At 48.4% G+C, this 23673-nt stretch overlaps 1 protein-coding gene across 2 annotated transcripts in view; it reads right to left on the bottom strand.

The window, feature by feature from the left end:
- Positions 1–23673, bottom strand: part of LOC140391505 (Golgi pH regulator) — a 74147-nt gene that overhangs the window by 49615 nt on the left and 859 nt on the right. The window contains exons 1-4 of one of the 2 annotated variants that reach the window (XM_072476044.1): positions 23244–23263; positions 19970–20029; positions 14562–14665; positions 4144–4250 (exon numbers count right to left, since the gene is read on the bottom strand). In XM_072476044.1, coding sequence (XP_072332145.1) covers positions 4144–4250; positions 14562–14665; positions 19970–19996 — 238 coding nt within the window. In that variant the 5' untranslated portion in view covers positions 19997–20029; positions 23244–23263. Of the gene's footprint in view, positions 1–4143; positions 4251–14561; positions 14666–19969; positions 20030–23243; positions 23264–23673 lie in introns of those variants that run through there. The other variant, XM_072476043.1, reaches the window with a different exon arrangement.

Here is a 23673-nt window from a genome sequence, read left to right on the forward strand (position 1 = left end):
GTAATAGAGCACGCAAGGCCATTCAACCATCATACCTACATCAGCTCTTTGAAAAAGCTATCCATATAGTCCCACTCTAATTTATATCCTAATAGCCCTACAAATCTTTCCTCTTCAAGTATTTATCCAATTCTTCTTTGACAGATTTCTATTGAATCTACTTCCACCGTGCAGTGCATTCCAAATCATAATAACTCGTTGTGTAAAACATAAGACATAGGAGCAGAATTAGGCCACTCGGCCCATCGGGTCTGCTCCGCCATTCAATCATGGTCGATATGTTTCTCATCCACATTCTCCTGCACTCTCCCCATAACCCCTGACCAAGAACCTATCTATCTCTATCTTAAAGACACTCAGCGATTTGGCCTCCACAGCCTTCTGCGGCAAAGAGTTCCACAGATTCACCACCCTCTGGCTGAAGAAATTCCCCTTTAGTCTGAGATTGTGCCCTCTGGTTCTAGTTTTCACTACAAGTGGAAACATCCTCTCCACGTCCACTCCATCCAGGCCTCGCAGTATCCTGTAAGTTTCAATAAGATTCCCCCCTCATCCTTCTAATCGAGTACAGACCCAGAGTCCACAACCGTTCCTCATATGCCAAGCTCTTCATTCCAGGGATCATTCTTGTTAACCTGATCTTCTTTCTTTTCTCTGGTTCTTTTGTTAACAACCTTATATCTGTGTCTTCTGGTTACTGCCCAATGGAATCAGTTTATTCTTATTTACTTGATTAAAACCGTTTATGGTACTGAACACATTTCTCAAATCTCCCCATCACTTTCACCAATCCAAGAACAACCCCACCTTCTCCATTCTCTCCATGCAACTGTTGGGATGGTCCACAAACATAGTCACCACTCAAGTGCAGTTAGGAATTTGCTATCAACGAACACCTTTAATTTGCTTTTGCGATGTGCAGGTGATTTAAGTCATCTTTCCAGTTTTTTTGAATGGGTGTGCATGAGCGGTAACTTTAGGAGCTGGGTTTGTGCATGGCCTGTGTAGAAAGCTTTGCTTGGCTGAGCAGCTTAGAGGGAACACTGAATGTTACACCTCCAATTCCAATTTCAGCAAAATAGTCCCAATGCCTTTGCTCCAACTAGTTATCAGCAAGAACCGATTTCGGGAGTCTGAAGTGGACCCACTGTTTGATGCCAATGAGGACAGAAGGAACACCCTCTTTCCCAGGATGGTCTGCAGACTCAAACGTGCCCTCCTGAAGAGCACCTGGGAGGTGGTGGAAGAGGCAGTCAGCGCTGCCAGCCTCACGAGGAGACAGTTCGTAATCCTGAGGGGTGGGGTCATTGACAAGGCCTCTGCTTTGAGAGGGACAGTGTGCCAGAGAGCACTCCATAGGCCACAGTGCAGATGTCCTTTGGTTGGGGTGAGCTCAGCTAATACCCTGCATCCTTTGTAGTGGGGCCGCGCTTCAGAGGAGTGCACTGAGGAATGACAATACCTGGTGGGCCGGGAGCTTGATCAAGCAAATCCCCTTGATTAAAACCTGGGGTTGGAGGGTTTCCAGAGGGACAGGCAGGTGGGCTCCCATATCATCAGAGGCTCTCTGAACAGTCACAGGACACAGTGAGCAGTCAGCAGTGTGAACAGCCTGGGACGTTTGTGAGCCTAGGGGCGCTGGAGAAGTTTGGGCTACCCCCGGGAAACGCATTCAGGTACATGCAAGTGAGGGCGTTTGTGAGGCGACAGGTGAGGGAATTCTCGTTGCTCCCGGCACAGGGGATTCAAGACAGGGTGATTTTGGGTGTATGGGTCGGAGAGGGCAAAGTTTCGGCGATATATCAGGAGATGAAAGAAGAGGAGGCTTTGGTAGAGGAGCTGAAGGGCAAATGGGAGGAGGAGTTGGGGGAGGAGATTGAAGAGGGTCTATGGGCTGAAGCCCTGAGTAGGGTTAATTCCTCTTCCTGGTGTGCCAGGCTTAGCCTGATACAGTTTAAGGTTATTCACAGAGCGCATATGACAGGGGCGAGGCTGAGTAGGTTCTTTGGGGTGGAGGACAGATGTGGGAGGTGCTCAGGAAGCCCGGCGAATCACGCCCATATGTTCTGGTCATGCCCGGCCCTGGATGGGTTCTGGAGGGGTGTTGCGAGGACTATGTCTAAGGTGGTGAAAGTCCAGGTCAAGCCAAGTTGGGGGCTAGCACTATTTGGGGTGGCGGACGAGCCGGAAGTGCAGGAGGCGAAAGAGACCGGTATCCTGGCTTTTGCGTCCCTGGTAGCCCGGCGGAGGATCTTGCTATTGTGGAAAGACGCGAAGCCCCCAGTGTGGAAGCCTGGATAAATGACATGGCAGGGTTCATCAAGCTGGAGAGGATAAAGTTTGCCTTGAGAGGGTCTGCGCAGGGGTTCTTCAGGCGGTGGCAACCGTTCCTAGACTATCTCGCGGAGCGTTAGATGGAGGTCGGTCAGCAGCAGCAGAAACCCAGGGGGGGGGGGGGGGTCTCTTTCGGGGGGGCGGGGGGGGGGGGGGGGGTGGTGGTGGTATATGGGTGGGCGGGGAAGGGGGTTTTCCTGGGGGCGCTTGAAAAAGGAAAAGCATAAACATATGGGAGAGTCAGTATGTGCGGGAGGAACCCAGTGTACAAGTTCTGTATTATGTTGGACTGATATGTTTATGTTTTGTTCTGTTCCTTCTCTTTTCTTTTTTGTTCCGGGGGGAGGGGGGGGGGGTTGAAAATATTTGTTGAAAAATTTAGAATAAACATATTTTTTTAAAAAAGCATTGTGAACAGACAGGAGCCTGTAAGTAGCACCAAAGGTATGCATTTGAATCACATACTTTTCATAGAATTTACAGTGCAGAAGGAGGCCATTCAAGAGTCTGCACCGGCTCTTGGAAAGAACCCCCCACCCATGTTCAACACCTGCACCCTATCCCCATAACCCAGTAACCCCACCCAACACTAAGGGCAATTTTGGACACTAAGGGCAATTCATCATGGCCAATCCACCTAACCCGCACATCTTTGGACTGTGGGAGGAAACCGGAGCACCCGGAGGAAACCCACGCACACACGGGGAGGATGTGCAGACAGTGACCCAAGCCGGAATCGAACCTGGGACCCTGGAGCTGTGAAGCAATTGTGCTATCCACAATGCTACCATGCTACCCTATACAGCAGCGGTCTGAGCCAGGCCACCCCGATCTTACGGGGGCACCCCAAGTCCACGGACCTGACACCAAATCGTTCCTCGCCACTCCCCACCGGCCCAGGCAGCCAGCCTCTAGCAAGCCCGACAGTTTTTTGAGGCTTTTTTAACCTTCTCGTTCGCCAAAAGCAGTCATGGCGCAATGCCCGACTTGTAAATACTTGCACCAATTCATGCCTGCGCGACTTCACACTGAGAGAGGTGGAGCATGAAGTGTCCAACCTGCTAATGAGATTTACATCCAGGCAGATGACGGTTTTGCATGGGCCCGGTGACATGCGGCACAAATTGCGGTTTTCCCTTGCGCCATATTCTCCACCTGTTCGCAATTCAATGGGAAGCGGAGAATTGAATGTTGAACAATGTTGCAAATTATCAACATTAATGTCCAGGCCTCAATGATGGATTTAAACTAACAGCAATTAATCTGTTTCAATAAAATCTATCGGGATGATAATTAATAATCGGGATAGCTACCATCAGGATGAGGCACCTTGGCAACTGTACCAAGTGCTGGGAAATTAGCACATTCTAAAGCAAAATTATAGCTCGACTTACTTCAAAATATACAAATTAAATATGTTTTCATAGATTCATAGAATTTACAGGGCAGAAGGAGGCCAATCGGCCCATCGAGTCTGCACCGGCTCTTGGAAAGAGCACCCTACCCAACCGCACACCTCCCACCCTATCCCCATAACCCTGTAACCCCACCCAACATTAAGGGCAATTTTGGACACGAAGGGCAATTTAGCCTGGCCAATCCACCTAACCTGCACATCTTCGGACTGTGGGAGGAAACCGGAGCACCCGGAGGAAATCCACGCAGACACGGGGAGAACGTGCAGACTCCGCACAGACAGTGACCCAAGTCGGGAATCGAACCTGGGACCCTGGAGCTGTGAAGCAATTGTGCTAATAAATATGCATTGTAGTATTATCTCGGGTACGTGATATGATTGAAACTACTTACAAAGTCGAATGTTGCTGACCACAAAGTAGCCAATGTAGAAAGGGACGATAAAAATAAGTGCCACGAGGGTGATGTATAGATTCAACTTCCAATGAAAATACCTCGAGCTGGAAGACAACAAAGGTTAGATGCAGTGAATATTCCTGCACTGCAAAACGATGTCTCAAAGCAGAATGCGTCTTTATCTGATCAGTTTGGCCCAGATTTTGGTTTTATCTACCCCAAATAACCCAGACTGTGTTTTTATCTGATCAGTGTGACTCAAGATTGTGTATTTATCTGACCAATGTGGTCCAGATTATCTCTTTATCTGCCCAATTTCTAAGTCAATGTAATGCGACTCGGGGAACAGACAGGGCACCTTGTAGTCTGGTTTACTGAATCACATACAGCCACATGATAACAAACACTTCAGCAGATGGGTGAATAAACATTGATCAAATTGAGGCTCGCATCAGCAACCAACAGAGCTGAGTTTGTCCTTGAAATTCGGAGACTGTTGTACAGCGCTCCCAATGCATGTCCAGAGTGACGGGGTATTTCCGGCTGTACAGGGGCACACGGCAGGGATGCCCATTGTCCCCGTTATTGTTCGCGCTAACAATTGAAGCTTTGGCCATCGCGCTTAGGTTGTCGAATGGGTGGAGAGGTATTGAGAGAGGGGGTAAGGGAGCATGCCGTGTCCATTCATGTGGACAATCCGTTGTTGTATGTTTATGACCCCCTATCTAGTGTAGAAAAGATAATGGAGATGCTGGGGAAGTTAAGATCCTTCTCAGGATACAAACTCAATGTTACCAAGAGCAAAATTTTCTCGGATAACCCTCTGGGAAGGGGGTAGGTTTGGGAATGCAGCCATTCAAGCTGGCCAAGACGGAGTTTAGAAACCTCGGGATTCAGGTGGCTCATGACTGAGCCCTGTTGCACAAATTGAACTTGGCCAGTCTGGTAGAGGGGGTGAAAGAGGACTTGAAGACGTGGGATGCCCTCCCGCTTTCATTGGCGGGTTCAGTACAGACGATTAAAATCAACATTCTGCCGAGATTCTTAGTTGTGTTCCATTCTCCCGATCTTCCTCCCCAAATCTTTTTTTGTTACGGTGGACAAGTTAATCTCGGCCTTTGTGTGGGCGGGTAAGACTCCCAGGATTCAAAGAGCCTTCCTGCAGTGGGAGCGGTGTTTGGGACGGCTGGCATTACCAAATCTAATGTTAAGTTACAGGGCGGCAAACATTGCGAAGATGCAAGTGGCGTTAGGGGAGCTGGGGTCAGGGTGGAGGCAGGTGAAGGAGGCCTCCTATGTAGGGTTGTGTCTAAGGGTGCTGGTTACTGCCCCTCTCCACTTCTCTCCAGCCAGATTCACAGCGAGCCCGGTAGTGGCAACGTCTCCAAGAATCTGGAACCAATTCAGGCAGTATTTTAGATTGGGGGGCATGTCAGTATTGCCGCCAGATTGCGGCCATAGGTTTGCACCATTGGGGATGGGTGTAACGTACAGGGTTTGGAAGAGGGAGGGGGTTGAGAGGTTCAGGGGTCTGTTGGGGAAGGTTTGAGGGACTGGAGGAGATGATGAAAAAATGTCAACTCTCAAGGGGCTTTGCAAAGAACTCTCTTTGTTCCCTCAGTTACCAAGACCTATACTGATGAACAGGATGCTATCTCGTGTCGAGTTGGGAGAAGGGAAGATATCTGATATATATGGGTGGTTGCTGGAGAGAGGGAAGGCTCCATTAGAGGAAATAAAGGGGAAGAGGGAAGAGGAATTGGAGTGAGATTTTGTCTCAGGTAAACTCCACCTCCTCTTGAGCCAGGCTGAGCCTGATACAATTTAAAGTAGCCCATTGGGCACACCTGACTAGAGTGCGCATGAGTGGGTTCTACCCCGGTGTAGAGGACAGGTGTGAATGGTGTCTAAGGGGGCCAGTGAATCACTCGCACATGTTGTGGTCCTGCCCACAATTGGTTGAGTTCTGGGTCTCGTTCTTTGAGACCATGTCGGAGATCATAGGGATTAGCTGGAGCCGCATCCACTGGTAGCCATTTTTGGGTGTTGGACTTGACGGAGATTCTTGACGGGAAGAGGGTGGATGACTTGCCTTCGCCTCTCTGATAGCCTGGCGACGAGTCGTGCTTGGATAGAAATCGGCAGTGCCTCCTGGGGCCCTGGCATGGCTGGGGGATATGGCAGAATTTCTGAGATTGGAAAAGATTAAGTATGCTTTCAGAGGGTCGGAGGGAGGGGTCTGCTCCAGGCGGAAGCTGTTCATCGCCTTCTTCAAGGATCTGTTTGTGGCCAAGAATTGGGGGTGGGAGCCTGCTTGTATCCAAGCCAGACGTTTCTGTTCCCGCTATTATTAATGTGGTGGATAGATTTAGCATTTCTCGGGCTACAAAATCAATTTTCAAAGTCTTCAAGGTTCTGCCATTGGGTGGGCTCAGAGGCAGACCTGCCTGATTTTCCATTTAAGTGGCCCCCTTCAGGGTTTACTTATCTGGATATTGTGGTTACCCCTCCTATAAACATTTGTATGGGGCAAATTTCCCCCCCATTAATTGCATTAGGTGGCACCTGCTCTGTCGGTCGTCTTTGCCGATATTGTGGTCGGGCAGGATAGAGTTAATTAAGATAAATGTGTTGCCTAGGTTATTGTATTCTTCACAGATGCTGACAATCTTGTTGTCTTCCAGGGTCATAAAGGAAATCAATGGGATGCTCAGATCATTTATATGGAAGAAAAATAAGCTTTCCTTGAAATTGGCTGAACTGTAACTCCCGGGCTCCAAGGGGGTTAGGTTTATAAGAGATTGGGTCAGAGAGGGCCCCTCCTTTAATTAGCTCAACATTGAATCAGGCCAGTCTGTATTCTCCTCACAGGCCCTGTGGTTTTACAGGGATTGCAAGGCTGGATCTGTTCAGTATGAGAATCCTATAATTATCAACACTCTTAAGCTTGAAGGATAGTCCATCAGCTGAAGGGTAGACCAAAATGAACTTCCGCTCTCTCGCCCATTCAGGGAAACTCAGATTTCCCACCAGGCCTTATTGACCATGGATTCAATATCTGGAGAGACAGAGATATTTGTAGGCGGGTGGACATGTTCAATGGTGTTTCATTGTCATCTTTTGAGCAGCAGTATGTATCAGTAATAAGGCGCACTGCAGCAACCTTGCTAGGGTTCCTTTGAAAGCACCTTTCAATCCCACCACTTTCAATCCCAACTCCTTGATCATGCCAAGGATGATACCACACCCTGCATGTTTCCCTTTAAGTCACACACTATCCTGACCTGGGATTATATCGCTGTTCCTTCACTGTCACTGGGTCAAAATCCTGGAGCTCCCACCCTAACTGCATTGTGGGTGTACCTACACTACATGGACAACTGCAATTTGGTGGCAGATCACAGCCACCTTCTCAAGGGCAATTAGAGAAGGTAATAAATATTGGCTTATCAGTGATGTCCATACCTCACAAATGAATTTAAAAAATGTTCAGGTGGATGGGAAAACTCCCATGGCAGTATTTTGAAGAGGAGAAGGGAATTTCTCCCCAGTGTGTTGGTCAATATTTACCCCATAGCCAACATTAAAAGCATCATCTAGTCATTATCACACAGCTGTTTATGGAACCTTGTTACACGTAACCTTGCAGATTTTCTCTCAATGAGTCTAGCAATGTGCAGGTTCAGTCGGCCGTTGAGAAGGCAAGTGCGGACTTCTGAATGCGGCTATGCGGAGCTAAGTCACACATTCGGCGGCTCCCGCAAAAACTGACTTTTGGACTCTTTTCAGGGCCCCCAACGGCACTTTTTCGACGTTTCCCGGTGTGGGGAGGAGTCTATAACAGCTCCCCGTCAGTATATGGCTTCAACTAGGGGTGACAAAAAAGGTGATGGTGGACCCGAAGAAGGTGCGAGGGAAGAAGGACAAAATGGCAGCGGGCGGAGACCAGGCAGCGTGGATGCAGTGGGCGGAGGAGCAGCAGGAGGGTATCCAGCGCTGCTTCAGAGAGATTAAAGCGGACCTGCTTGAGCCGATGAAGGCTTCTCTTGATAAGCTGCTGGAGACACAGACGGCCCGTGGGTGACGATCCGCGAGGCTCGACAAAAGAATCTTTGACAATGAGGACGAGATCTTAGGCCTGGCGGTAAAGGTGGAGGCGCACGAGGCGCTCCACAAGAAATGACAGGAACGGTTCGAGGAGATGGAGAATCGATCGAGGCGGAAGAATCTGCGGATTCTGGGCCTCCCGGAGGGGCTGGCCGGACGTGGGGGCCTATGTGGTCACCATGTTGAACTCGCTGATGGGAGCGGGGTCCTTCCAGGGGCCCCTGGAGCTGGAAGGGGCCCATAGAGTGCTGGCGAGGAGGCCCAAAGCTAACGAGCCTCCGTGAGCGGTGCTGGTGAGGTTCCATCGGTTCGTCGATCGGGAGTGTGTGCTCAGGTGGGCCAAGGAGGAGAGGAGCAGCAGGTGGGAGAACGCGGAGGTTCGAATATACCAAGACTGGAGTGCGGAGGTGGCGAAGAGGAGGGCCGGGTACAATCGAGCGAAAGCGGTGCTGCACAGGAAGGGGGTGAAGTTTGGCATGTTGCAGCCGGCGCGACTGTGGGTTACCTACAAGGACCGGCACCATTATTTTGAGTCTCCGGAGGCGGCGTGGGCCTTTGTTCAGGCTGAGAAGTTGGACACAGATTGAGGGTCGGGATGGGCGATTGGGGGCTGCGGTTGATATGTTATGTTTATTTATTTTTTTCTCGAGGGGGGGGGCCTTTGTATTGCTCCGGGTTTCTTTTTCTCTGTGTTTTTCTCTTTCGGGTTGGTGAGGGTGGTTGGGGCGGGTTGGGCACTGTTTTGGTTGGGTTGGTCGGGGGGGCTCTTGGATGGGGGTAGGTAAACAGAACAGGGGGGGGTGGACGGCGGTGAGACGGGGCCCCGCGGGGCAGGGGGAGGCCCGAGTCGGGGGTGAGGGGACCGGGCCTGCAAAAGGAGCTGCGTCAGAGGTGGCGGGGCCTGGTAGGTGGAAAGTGCGGGCTTTTTCCCGCGCTGAAGACTGGAGGGGGCGGGGCCGGGGTGGGGAAGCGAGGGTTGTTTCCCCCGCTTAGAACGGAAGGGGGAGAGCCTATGGATGGGGAATGGGAGAGGAGGCTGTGCCACACAATGGGAGGGGTCGAAGGAGAGGTGGAAGTGGCCGGGGTCAGCAGGAGTCAGCTGACTTGCGGAAGTGCAATGGGGGGCGTAAATCAGCTAAGATGGGTCAAAGCCGGGGGGGAGGGGGAGAGAAATCGAGTTGCTGCTGCTGTTAAGGAAGAGCTGGAGCGAGTGGGGGGGGTCCGAGACGGGGGTATGCTGCTGTGGGGAACGGGCCGGGTGTGGGCGCGTGGCTGGCCGAGGAGGGGTCATGGCTAGTCGGCGGGGGAGGGTAGCCCCCTGATCCGGCTGATAACCTGGAATGTAAGGGGACTGAATGGGCCGGTTAAGCGGGCCCGCGTGTTCGTGCACCTGAAGGGGCTCAAGACGGATGTGGTTATGCTTCAGGAGACACACCTGAAGGTGGCAGACCAGGTAAGATTGAGGAAAGTGTGGGTAGGTCAGGTGTTTCACTCGGGGCTAGATGCCAAAAATCGAGGGGTGGCGATCTTGGTGGGAAAGAAGGTGTCATTCGAGGCATCGAGCATTGTGGCAGATAATGGCGGTAGGTGAATAATGGTAAGTGGTAAGTTGCAGGAAGAGAGGGTGGTACTGGTCAATGTGTATGCCCCGAACTGGGACAATGCGGGTTTTACGCGGCGTATGTTGGGTCGGATCCCAGACTTGGAAGTGGTGGGTCTGATAATGGGGGGAGACTTTAACACGGTGCTGGATCCGGCACTGGATCGCTCCAGGTCTCGGACGGGTAGGAAGCCGGCGGCGGCTAGAGTGCTGAGGTGGTTTATGGACCAGATGGGAGGGGTGGAGCCTTGGAGATTTGCAAGGCTGAGGGCTAGGGAATTTTCATTCTTCTCACATGTCCATAAGGCTTATTCCCGAATCGACTTTTTCATTTTGAGTAGGGCGCTGATAGCGAGAGTAGAGGATACTGAGTATTCGGCGATAGCCATTCGGACCACGCCCCGCATTGGGTGGACTTGGAGATGGAGGAGGAGAGGGACCAGCGCCCACTGTGGCGTTTGGAGGTGGGGCTGTTGGCGGACGAGGAGGTGAGCGAGTGGGTCCGAGGAAGTATAGAGAGGTACTTGGAGACCAACGACAACGGGGAGGTCCGAGTGGGGATGGTATGGGAGGCACTGAAGGTGGTGGTGAGGGGAGAGCTGATCTCCATTAGGGCCCACAAGGAGCGGAGGGAGAGGGAGAGGCTGGTGGGGGAGATGGTGAGGGTAGACAGGAGGTATGCAGAGGAGCCCGAGGAAGGATTGTTGCGGAAGAGGCGTAGCCTCCAGGCCGAATTCGACCTGGTGACCACCAGGAAGGCGGAGGTGCAGTAGAGGAAGGCCCAGGGGACGGTTTACGAGTATGGGGAAAAGGCAAGCTGGATGCTGGCGCATCAGCTTCGGAAGCAGGACGCAGCTAGGGAGATCGGGGGAGTTAAGGACAGGGGAGGGAGTGTGGTGCGGAGTGGGGTTGGCATCAATGGGGTCTTCAGGGCCTTTTACGAGGAATTGTACCGATCTGAGCCCCCACGGGAGGAGGGAGGGATGGGCCGCTTCCCGGACCAACTGAGGTTTCCAAAGGTGGAAGAGGGACTGGTGGCAGGATTGGGGGCCCGATTGGGCTGGAGGAGCTGATCAAAGGGATAGGAAGCATGCAGGCGGGGAAGGCACCGGGGCCAGATGGTTTCCCGGTCGAATTCTATCAAAAATATATGGACCTGTTGGGCTCACTGTTAGTCAGGACCCTCAATGAGGCAAGGGAGGGGGGGCTTTACCCCCGACGATGTCCCGGGCACTGATCTCCTTGATCCTGAAGCGGGACAAGGATCCCCTGCAATGTGGGTCTTATAGACCGATTTCCTTGCTAAATGTAGATGCCAAGGTGCTGGCGAAGGTCTTAGCCACGAGGATTGAGGATTGTGTGCCGCAGATCATCCATGAAGACCAGACAGGGTTTGTGAAGGGGAGACAGTTGAACGTGAATGTGCGGAGGCTTTTGAACGTTATCATGATGCCGGCGAGGGAGGGGCAGGCGGAGATAGTGGTGGCGATGGACGCTGAGAAAGCCTTCGATAGGGTAGAGTGGGGGTGCCTGTGGGAGGTGCTGAAGAGGTTCGGGTTTGGGGAGGGGTTTGTCAAGATGGGTTAGGCTGTTGTATGAGGTCCCGATGGCGAGTGTGGCCACAAACAGGAGGTCAGAGTACTTTCGGTTGCACAGAGGGACGAGACAGGGGTGTCCCTTGTCCCCCCTGCTCTTCGCACTGGCGATTGAACCCCTGGCTATGGCACTGAGGGCGTCAAGGAACTGGAGGGGGGTGGGGAGGAGCATAGGGTGTCACTTTATGCGGACGACCTGCTGCTATATGTGGCACACCCAGTGGGAGGAATGCCAGAGGTAATGAGGATTCTTAGGGAATTCGGGGACTTTTCGGGGTACAAGCTCAATATGGGGAAGAGCGAGCTGTTCATCGTTCATCCAGGGGACCAGGAGAGAGGGATTGGCGAGCTCCCACTAAAAAGGGCAGAGAGGAGCTTCAGGTATTTGGCGGTCCAGGTGGCCAGGAGCAACCCGCTGTCCTTGGCGGGTAGGGTGCAGTCAATCAAAATGACGGTGCTCCCAAGGTTTTTGTTCCTGTTCCAGTGCCTCCCCGTTTTTATCCCAAAGGCTTTTTTCAGGCGGGTTAACAGGAGTATAATGGGGTTTGTGTGGGCGCGAGGGACTCCGAGGGTGAGAAGGGTGTTCCTGGAGCTGAGTAGAGATAGGGGGGGACTGGCGCTGCCCAACCTCTGTGGGTACTACTGGGCCGCCAATGCGATGATGGTGCGCAAGTGGGTGATGGAGGGGGAGGGAGCTACATGGAAGAGGTTGGAGACGGCGTCTTGTGTGGGTATGAGACTGGGGGCGCTGGCAACGGCGCCGCTGCCGCTCCCTCCAAGGAGGTATACCACGAGCCCGGTGGTGGTGGCTGCCCTCAAAATTTGGGGGCAGTGCAGGCGGCACAGGGGGAAAGTTGGGGCCTCGGCGTGGACCCCATTACGGGGGAACCACCGGTTCGCCCCAGGAAGAACAGGTGGAGGGTTTGCGGGGTGGCACAGGGCAGGGATACAAAAGTTGGGGGACCTGTTTGTGGACAGGAAGTTTGCGAGCCTGGGTGAGCTGGAGGAGAAGTACGGGCTCCCCCCGGGGAACACCTTCAGGTACTTACAGGTAAGGGCGTTTGTCAGACGGCAGGTAGTGGAATTCCCACGACTACTGCGACACACAGGACAGGGTGCTCTCGGGGGGGGGGGGGGGGGGGGGGGGGGGGATGGGTGGGAGTGGGGAAGAAACTTACCAGGTGATGCAGGAGGAGGAGAAGGCCTTGGTGGTGGAGGTAAAAGGTAAGTGGGAGGAGTTGGGAGAGGTAATTGAGGAAGGGATGTGGGCAGATGCCCTGGGGAGGGTGAACTCTTCCTCATCGTGCGCGAGGCTCACCCTCATACAGTTTAAGGTGCTGCACAGGGCACACATGACCGGGACAAGGATGAGCCAGTTTTTTGGGGGTGAGGACAGGTGTGTTAGGTGCTCAGGGAGCCCAGAAAATCACACCCATATGTTCTGGGCATGCCCAGCGCTGGAAGAATTTTGGAAGGGCGTAGCAAGGACGGTGTCAAGGGTGGTAGGATCCAGGGTCAAGCCGGGCTGGGGGTTCGCAATATTTGGGGTGGCAGAGGAGCCGGGAGTGCAGGAAGCGAAAGAGGCCGGAATTCTGGCCTTTGCGTCCCTGGTAGCCCGGCAGAGGATTCTCCTTCAGTGGAAAGATGCGAGGCTCCCAAGCGTGGAATCCTGGATCAGTGATATGGCAGGGTTCATTGAATTGGAGGGGGTGAAATTTGCCTTGAGAGGGTCGGTACAAGGGTTCTTTAGGCGGTGGCAACCGTTCTTAGACTTCCTGGCAGAACGATAGACATTGGTCAATGGCAGCAGCAGCTCGGGGGGGGGGGTTAACTTTATTATTGTTTTTGTTATTTACACTGAGGGGGTGTATACACCTGTTGTGTTAAGTCGGGGTGTTAATGTTAATTTATTATTTATGTACGGGGGAGGGGTGGGTATGGGGTGTTGCTTTTCTAGATTGTGTTTTGTACTTAGCCCTGTTGGGTTCTTTTTTCATTTTGTTATTGATATTTTATGAAAACCTTTAATAAAAATTATTTTGAAAAAAAAAGAGAAGGCAAGTGCAATGTTAGCATTCATGTCAAGAGGGCTAGAATAAGGTAATGTATATTGGACTGTTGGATTGTATCTTTGGAGAGTAGCTATTTTTGACAAGGCAGTTGCCATTTAGTTTTGTTTTTGTTTCTGTTTATATATAATTTATTTATTTGTTTAAAATTGGCCACTGTTATTTATATTGCTTTATTGTTGTTTAAAAGAAAAACTGTGTACTGTTATGTTTGGCCAAAAAAATCTTGAATAAAATATATTTTTTAAAAAAAAAGAGGGCTAGAATACAAGACCAGGGATGTACTTCTGAGACTGTATAAGGCTCTGGTCAGACCCCATTTGGAGTATTGTGAGCAGTTTTGGGCCCGGTATCTAAGGAAGAATGTGCTGGCCTTGGAAAGGGTCCAGAGGAGGTTCACAAGAATGATCACTGGAATGAAGAACTTGTCGTATGAGGAACGGTTGAGGACTCTGGGTCTGTACTCGTTGGAGTTTAGAAGGATGAGGGGGGAGCTTATTGAAACTTACAGGATACTGCGAGGCCGAATAGAGTGGACGTGGAGAGGATGTTTCCACTTGTAGGAAAAACTAGAACCAGAGGACACCATCTCAGACGGAAGGAACGATCCTTTAAAACTGAGATGAGGAGGAATTTCTTCAGCCAGAGTGGTGAATCTGTGGAACTCTTTGCCGCAGAAGGCTGTGGAGGCCAAATTACCGAGTGTCTTTAAGATAGAGACAGATAAGTTCTTGATTAATAAGGGGATCAGGGGTTATGGGGAGAAGGCAGGAGAATGGGTATGAGAAAATATCAGCCATGATTGAATGGCGGAGCAGACTCGATGGGCCGAGTGGCCTAATTCTGCTATGTCTTATGGTCTTATGGCAAGGAACTTACTTTGGTTAGCTGTACTGGTGAAGAGAATTAATTCTAATTAGCTCAAAAATACCCAACAACCTTCATGTACAATTGGAAAAGCACAGAAAGAATGTTCTTGGATTGATCCAATAGGAGATGCATTCCTACATTATCCTAAAATGGAGATAAGGAATGCTCGCTCACCTGCTGTTTAAAAGACCCAGAATCTCGAAGATGATGAGTTCGAACATAGTGCAGGAGAAGGCAAACATCACTGAGAAAACCATTTGGACAACATACTGTCTCACCTGTAACAAAGGAGACAATATTTAACACTGTGTAGCGCAATGGACAGTAGCTTCCAGCCATGAAAACATGCAGACAGCTGCTATTCTTGGTAGGAAAGTATTAAAACAGGCTAAATGGTGTTATTCAGCTTAAAGGTGACAATTATTGCTGGTAGCAGGACAGGTAGGCAATTTTACCATTATAAACCCATCGCAAAGAATTTACATTACGGAAGCAGGCCATTTGGCCCAAAAAGTCTATGTCAGCATTTAGGCTTCACACAAGCCCTCACCCACGTCACTTCACCTCATCACCAAATTGTTTATGCGTGGTGGTTTCTAGCGAGGCTGCTTCTATCACACATTTCTAGTTACCTTTAACTGAATGGCTTGCTAGGCTAATTCAAAGAGAAATTAAAAGTCAGCTGTGCTGGTGTGGGTTTGGAGTAACATAGTGGCCACACCAGGTAAGGAGGGCAGGTTTATTTCCCGAAGGGGCACAGATGGACATTGGTTTGATGTATTACTAGTATTCAGTATAATCAGAAACTCTAACCCTTGAGAATAATGATTAATCTCACGCAGCATGATCTACATGTGCAATCTGTGAAGAAAACCTTTAAAATGGGGAGAAAGATAGTCTACTGAATTTATTAAATATTAATTCTGCCCTGCCCAATCTATACTGATAGGTATAACCATCAGTTTTGGTATCATTCTTGTAAATCTTTTTTGCATTTTCCCCAGTGCTTCTATATCCTTTTCAAAATATGGAGAGCACGGTGGCACAGTGGTTAGGACTGCTGCTTCACAGCTCCAGGGATCCGGGTTCAATTCCAGCCTTGGTCACTGTCTGTGTGGAGTTTGCACTTTCTCCCCGTGTCGGCGTGGGTTTCCTCCGGGTGCTCCAGTTTCCTCCCACAGTCCAAAGATGTGCAGGTTAGGTGGATTGTCCATGATAAATTGCTCCTTAGTGTCCAAGAGGTTAGTTACCAGGATAGGGTGGAGGCATGGGATTAAGTGGGGTGCTCTTTCTTAGGGCCGGTGTAGACTCGATGGGCCGAATGGTCTCCTTCTGCACTGTAAATTCTATGGTTCTATAGTTTAACTGTGCACAGTATTCCAAGTGTGGTCAAACCATGGAGACTTTAACTGTGCACCAAGGTTCAATATGTTCAACAATAATTTATATAGTGCCCTTAATGTGATAAAACATTCTTTTTTTAAAAATAATTTTTATTAAAGGTTTTCATAAAATACCAATAACAAAATGAGGAAGAAAAAAGAACCCAACAGGGTTAAGTACAAAACACAATCTAAAAAAGCAACCCCCCAAACCCCTCCCCCACTGTACGTAAATAATAAATTAACATTAACACCCCGACTTAAGACAACAGGTATATACACCCCCTCAGACCCTTCCAGTGTAAATAACATAAACAAAAATAAAGTAAACCCCCCCCCCCCCGAGCTGCTGCTGCCAATGACCAATGTCTATCGTTCTGCCAGAAAGTCTAAGAACGGTTGCCACCGCCTAAAGAACCCTTGTACCGACCCTCTCAAGGCAAATTTCACCCTCTCCAATTTAATGAACCCTGCCATATCGCTGATCAAGGATTCCACGATTGGGGGCCTCGTATCTTTCCACTGAAGGAGAATCCTTTGCCGGGCTACCAGGGACGCAAAGGCCAGAATTCCGGCCTCTTTCGCCTCCTGCACTCCCGGCTCCTCTGCCACCCCAAATATTGCGAGCCCCCAGCCCGGTTTGACCCTGGATCCTACCACCCTCGACACCGTCCTCGCTACGCCCTTCCAAATTTCCTCCAGCGCTGGGCATGCCCAGAACATATGGGTGTGGTTTGCTGGGCTCCCTGAGCACCTAACACACCTGTCCTCACCCCCAAAGAACCTGCTCATCCTTGTCCCGGTCATGTGTGCCCTGTGCAGCACCTTAAACTGTATGAGGGTGAGCCTCGCGCACGAAGAGGAAGAGTTCACCCTCCCTAGGGCACCCTCCCTAGGGTGATAAAACATTCTAAGACACTAATTGTGTTCAACATAATTTTCCTGCTTTTCAAATATATTTCTCTAGAGCACGAAGAAAAAGAAAACTTAAAAAAGTTACTACACACAAAATCCCAAGAATTTCAAACATGGGAGGTTTTAAACTAATGTGGCAGGGGGATGGGAACCAGATTAGGAAGTTAGAGGTCAGTAAAGAGGCAGCAACTAAAGCCAGTAAGGTACGAGATAATAAACTCAATGTGACTAAGGGGACGAGTAGACAGGGAAGAGATGAAGAACGCAAAGGGACAGGTGGTCTGAGGTGCATATGTTTCAATGCGAGAAGTGTAGCAGGTAAGGCAGATGAATTTAGGGCTTGGATTAGTACCTGGGAATATGATGTCATTGGCATTACGGAGACTTGGTTGAGGGAAGAGCAAGACTGGCAACTAAATATCCCAGGGTATAGATGCTTCAGGAGGGATAGAGAGGGAGGTAAAAGGAGTGGAGGAGTTGCATTACTGGTCAGAGATGATATCACAGCTATGATTAAGGAGGGCACGATGGAGGATTCGAGCACTGAGGCAATATGGGTAGAGCTAAGAAATAGGAAGGGTGCAGTAACATTGTTGGGACTTTACTACAGGCCTCCCAAAAGCGAGCGTGAAGTAGAGGTACAAATATGTAGACAGATTATAGAAAAATGTAGGAGCAATAGGGTGGTCGTGATGGGAGATTTTAACTTCCCCAACATTGAATGGGACTCATGGTGTGTTGGAGGCGTAGATGGAGCAGAATTTGTAAGGAGCATCCAGGAGAGTTTTTTCGAGCAGTATGTAAATAGTCCAACTCGGGAAGGGGCTATATTGGACCTGGTATTGGGGAATGATCCTGGCCAGGTGGTTAAAGTTTCAGTCGGTGATTAGTTTGGGAATAGCGATCACAATTCCGTAAGTTTTAGAATACTCATGGACAAAGACGAGAGTGGTCCTAAAGAAAGAGTGCTAAATTGGGGAAAGGCCAAGTATAAGAAAATTCGCCAGGAGCTAGGGAATGTGGATTGGGAGCAGCTGTTTAAGGGTAAATCCACATTTGAAATGTGGGAGTCTTTTAAGGAAAGGTTGATTCGAGTGCAGGACAGACATGTCCCTGTGAAAATGAGGGATAGAAATGGCAAGATTAGGGAACCATGGATGACGGGTGGAATTGTGAGACTAGCTAAGATGAAAAAGGAAGCATATATAAGATCTAGGCAACTTAAATCTGATGAAGCTTTGGAGGGATATCAGGAAAGTAGGACAAATCTCAAACGAGCAATAAAGAGGGCGAAAAGGGGTCATGAAATATCTTTGGCTAACAGGGTTAAGGAAAATCCCAAAGTCTTTTATTTGTATATAAGGAGCAAGAGGGTAACTAGAGAAAGGATTGGCCCACTCAAAGACAAAAGAGGGAATTTATGCGTGGAGTCAGAGGAAATGGGTGAGATTCTTAATGAGTACTTTGCATCGATATTCACCAAGGAGAGGGACATGACGGATGTTGAGGCTAAGGATGGATGTTTAAATACTCTAGGTCAAGTCGGCATAAGGAAGGGGGAAGTTTTGGGTATTCTAAAAGGCATTAAGGTGGACAAGTCCCCAGGTCCGGATGGGATCTATCCCAGGTTACTGAGGGAAGCGAGGGAAGAAATAGCTGGGGCCTTAACAGATATCTTTGCAGCATCCTTGAGCACGGGTGAGGTCCCGGCGGACTGGAGAATTGCTAATGTTGTCCCTTAAGAAGGGTAGCAGGGATAATCCAGGGAATTATAGACCTGTGAGCTTGACGTCAGTGGTAGGCAAACTGCTGGAGAAGATAGAGGGATAGGATCTATTCACATTTGGGAGAAAATAGACTTATCAGTGATAGGCAGCATGGTTTTGTGCAGGGAAGGTCATGTCTTACAAACCTAATAGAATTCTTTGAGGAAGTGACAACATTAATTGATGATGGAAGGGCTGTAGATATCATATACATGGACCTCAGTAAGGCGTTTGATAAAGTTTTCCATGGCAGATTGATGGAAAAAGTGAAGTCGTATGGGGTTCAGGGTGTACTAGCTAGATGGATAAAGAACTGGCTGGGCAACAGGAGACAGAGAGTAGTGGTGGATGGGAGTGTCTCAAAATGGAGAAAGGTGACTAGTGGTGTTCCACAGGGATCTGTGCTCGGACCACTGTTGTTTGTGATATACATAAATGATCTGGACGAAGGTATAGGTGGTCTGATTTGCAAGTTTTCAGATGACACTCAGATTGGTGGAGTTGCAGATAGCGAGAAGGACTATCAGAGAATACAGCAAAATATAAATAGATTGGAGAGTTGGGCAGAGAAATGGCAGATGGAGTTCAATCCAGGCAAATGCGAGGTGTTGCATTTTGGAAGATCTATACAGTCAATGGAAGAGTCCTGGGGAAAATTGATGTACAGAGAGATCTGGGAGTTCAGGTCCATTGTACCCTGAAGGTGGCAATGCAGGTCGATAGAGTGGTCAAGAAGGCATAGCATGCTTGCCTTCATCGGACGGGGTATTGAGTACAAGAGTCGGCTGGTCATGTTACAGTTGTATAGGACTTTGGTTCGGCCACATTTGGAATACTGCGTGCAGTTCTGGTCGCCACATTACCAGAAGGATGTGGATGTTTTAGAGAGGGTGCAGAGGAGGTTCACCAGGATGTTGCCTGGTATGGAGGGTGCTAGCTATGAAGAAACGTTGAGTAGATTAGGATTGTTTTCGTTGGAAAGACAGAGGTTGAGGGGGGACCTGATTGAGGTCGACAAAATTATGAGAGGTATGGACAGGGTGGATAGCAACAAGCTTTTTCCAAGAGTGGGGTGTCAATTACAAGGGGTCACGATTTCAAGGTTTGAGAGGGAAGGTTTAAGGGAGATGTGCGTGGAAAGTTTTTTATGCAGAGGGTGGTGGGTGCCTGGAACGCTTTGCCAGTGGAGGTGGTAGAGGCGGGCACAATAGCATCATTTAAGATGCATCTCGACAGATATATGATCGGGTGGGGAACAGAGGGAAGTAGATCCTTGGAAAATAGGTGACAGGTTTAGATAAAGGATCTGGATCGGCGCAGGCTGAGAGGGCCGAAGGGCCTGTTCCTGTGCTGTAATTTTCTTTGTTCTTTGTTCTTGGTACAACCAACGCAAGACAAAAATAATCTGAGGAGCACATTGTATCCGATAACAATCCAAACCATAATGGAACTCATTTTGGACGTTAGTCATATGAAAAATAGCCACCTCGAGTTGACTTTGTAGCACTTGGAAATTTACCTCATAGTCTTTGAATAACTGACGCATGAAGAAAAGCCACCCAAATCCGAAAAATAGGACCTGCAAAAGTGATGCACATAAAAACGTCATTCAATATCCCAGACCTAATTCAGCTGCAATATTCTCTTGTGTGAAACTGAGATGTTCCAATGACTCAGACTAGCGCACTGCAACAACAACTTGCATTCATATGACACCTTTAACATAGCAAGACATCCCAAGGCACTTCACAAGAGCCTTTATCAGATAAAATGTGACTCTGAGCCACATAAGAAGATATTAGGCCAGATGACCAAATATTCAGTCAGAGGCAGATTTTATGGAGTGTCTTAAAGAAGGAAGACTTAGAGAAGCTGTGAGCTTGGAACAGGTGTGAGGTAGGATTCGGGCAGCAAAGTTTAGAATGAGCGCCAGTTTACGGGAGGTGCAAGAGGTCTGACCGGTCAGGAGAAAATATTATTTGATCAAAGGATTCCAGTAGTAATTGTACATCTGACAGCAAAGATTCTAAACCACTCTTTGAGGCCCGACTCTGACCCTCCCTCACCCTCCCCCACCCAGGCCTGGCCCAACACCACAAATCATACCACTTGTCTTATACACTTCGTCTTGATCTGTCAAGGACCCTGAAACCTCACTGGATCTTTAATTTACCTGATTTATGGCAACTAGTGCTGTAAAATAAAAGGGTGTGTGGCTTCCTTGCGTCCGACAGAGCTGCACTTCAACACTTGGCTCTGGAGACGTGCTGCACTACTCTGACTTTGCCCGGCCTGAGCTGGAAGGTCGGGTGAGACATGATGAAAAAAAATGTTTTAAAAACTAGGAGCGGAGTGGCAATCTTAGTCGGACTGCCACTCTGAGGAAATTCAGGCCCAAATCCACCTACAAAAATATTGCTGAAACCAGTAATCCCATTATTTGTCTGACCATCATGACTTAGGGAAACACTGCTCTGTCTCAGCTTGGCGTATCAAACTCCAGTCAATCATTAGAAAAATAATTTTCTATAGTGTCTGTCACAATCTTAGAATGACTTTACAGACACTGAAGTACTTGTTGATGTCCTGTCACAATTGTAAAGTCTGAAGACCCACACATTCAGACATAGGAACAGCTTCTTCCCCACAGCTACTAGACTCTTCAACGACTCTCCCTCGGACTGATCTGTTCCCTGTAAGAACACTATTCACGATGCCCTAGGCTGCTCTTGCTCATGTATTACTTGTTTGGCCCTTGTTCCGCACTGTAACCAATCACTATTTGTTGATGTATCATTGTCAATGTACTCTGTCGATTATTCTTTTGTCTACTATGTACATATAGTGTATGTTCCCTTGGCCGCAGAAAAATATTTTTCACTGTACTTCGGTACATGTGACAATAAATATCAATCAATCAATGTAGGAAACACAGCAGCCAATATATACGCAGCAAATTCTCACAATGTGATAACGGCCAGATCATATGTGATGCTAACAAATATTGGCTAGGACACACTTCCTTAAATTCAGACTATGGGATATTTCATGTCCTTTTAGAGGCCCTCAGTATAACACCTCATCCAAAAGACAGCAGCTTTGACAATGTAGTACTCCCTCAATACAGGCCTGAAAGTGTCAGCCTGAACTTTAGTGCTCAATCTCTGGAGTGAGTCTTGAACCTTCAAACTCAGCGGCAAGCATGCTATCCACTGAGGTATGATCGCAGTTAATATTACTACTGGACAGGAAGGTGGCAGAATGAAACCCTGGCTCAGAAGACCGTAATGCTTACATTTTTTAAGAATACGTGGAGGAAGAGAGTCACGAGAATGCCAATTAGCTTTTCACAACAAAATTAATTATCAGACAAGGAAAGTTTGATTATAATATAATACTCCTACACTCCTCCCATCTTCACAAATGTACAGATTTCAAGGATAACAACCCATTCGGAAACCAACTGGCAGATGCTGCTCAATCGATCTTCTGTGGATTTCTCCTCAAATTCCCCCCAAATGATTGTCACAGGTGTTTCAAAGCTCCAATCTCAGAAAGATACACTTTAAAATCTTCCTTCAAATAATGCTTTCCATTAGCTGTTGGCATCAAGAATCCACCTCCAGTTTTTCCAACTATCCTTCCAAACAAAACTGCCTCGCCACTGATTTAAGGTTCTGTCTCCAGTTTTATCAAATCTCCCTTCAGGATTCCTTTGCCATGAATGCTTTAACAGAAACTCTGAGATCTGGCCACCGATTGCTCTACAATTATTTCAACTAACGTCTCACAAGCTATATTAAGATATCACAAACCTTAGAACGACTTCAGATAGCTTTCTGGCTTCTCACGAGCCAACTCCTCCTCAGCTCTGTCTGTCTTCACTGAACAGTACCTTGTTCTAGTTCCAGTTTTCTCTGCTCTTTTAACTTAAGACGTTCTTGAAACTTCTCCATTTTTCTTGTTCCTTTGATTTCTGGCATTTGCTTCCTTACCCCTTAGTCCATTGTATGACTTTTCTTCCAGCAAAGCTGCGAGAGATGTTCCCTCTCCTCCCTGCAAAGGTTTTCCTCTGGCTTCCAATTAAAAACTAAACTCAGAAAGCTTATTCCTAAAGGTGTCCCTGGTTGCTAAGCAACATCTCTTTCCTTATCCAAGCTTTTATTTACTTTTCACATTGCAAACTCTCTCAGTACAATAGAAACACAATTTGAATAGAAATTAAAACCCCCAAACATGCAAACAACTTTGACATGAATTTAACTAGAGTCTGACTCTTTCTTACACAAAAACCCCAAATCAAACCCACTTAAATCTATACCTTATTTCTAACCCTTAACAACACAAATGTAGCTCAGTTAAATGACCTCTGCTTTCCTGACAACTGATGCACAGCTAACACAGAAAACGGAAGGCATTTTTATCTTAGGAGTTCATGTCTGATCAAAGTTGCATTTCTAACTATTTCAGAGGTACTCTAAAGCACCCTGTTGCTGTACCTTCGACAGAAATGCATGATCATGCTTTTGTGGCTTTATTAACCGTTTTAAAATTATTTGTCCTTGTTAAAGGCAGGGGAGGGGGTAAGTTGGGTGTTTTCAACATAAGGTAAACAAATTTCCAGTGTGACACCACTTACTAGATCCAATCTTCAAAATCCTGTGTGGAATATTTTTTTGCTGGCAACTGATGCCTTTGAATCCCAATAAGACTAGGTGAGCATTATGTGAATACATGGCAGGGCAAGTCACTACTACAATAATAATAATCTTTATTGTGACAAGTAGGCTTACATTTACACTGCAATGAAGTTATTGTGAAAAGCCCATAGTCGCCACACTCTGGCACCTGTTTGGGTACACGGAGGGAGAATTCAGAATGTCCAATTCACCTAACAGTACGTCTTTTGAAACTTGTGGGAGTAAACCGAAGCACCAGGAGGAAACCCACGCAGACACAGGGAGAATGTGCAGACTCCGCACAGACAGTGATCCAAGCCGGGAATCGAACCTGGGCCCCTGGGACTGTGAAGCAACAGTGCTACCCACTGTGCTACCATGCTGTCCATAAGCAATAGCTGGCATGAATAGCATCGATACATTTCGGGGGAAATTGCCTGAAAACAATGGAGAAAAGGATAGAAGGATATGTTGTTCAGGGAGGCACAGTGGTTAGCACTGCTGCCTCACAGCACCAGGGACTTGGGATTGATTCCGACCTTGG

The sequence above is a fragment of the Scyliorhinus torazame genome, chromosome 15, assembly GCF_047496885.1.
Source record: "Scyliorhinus torazame isolate Kashiwa2021f chromosome 15, sScyTor2.1, whole genome shotgun sequence".
Lineage (NCBI taxonomy): Eukaryota > Metazoa > Chordata > Chondrichthyes > Carcharhiniformes > Scyliorhinidae > Scyliorhinus > Scyliorhinus torazame.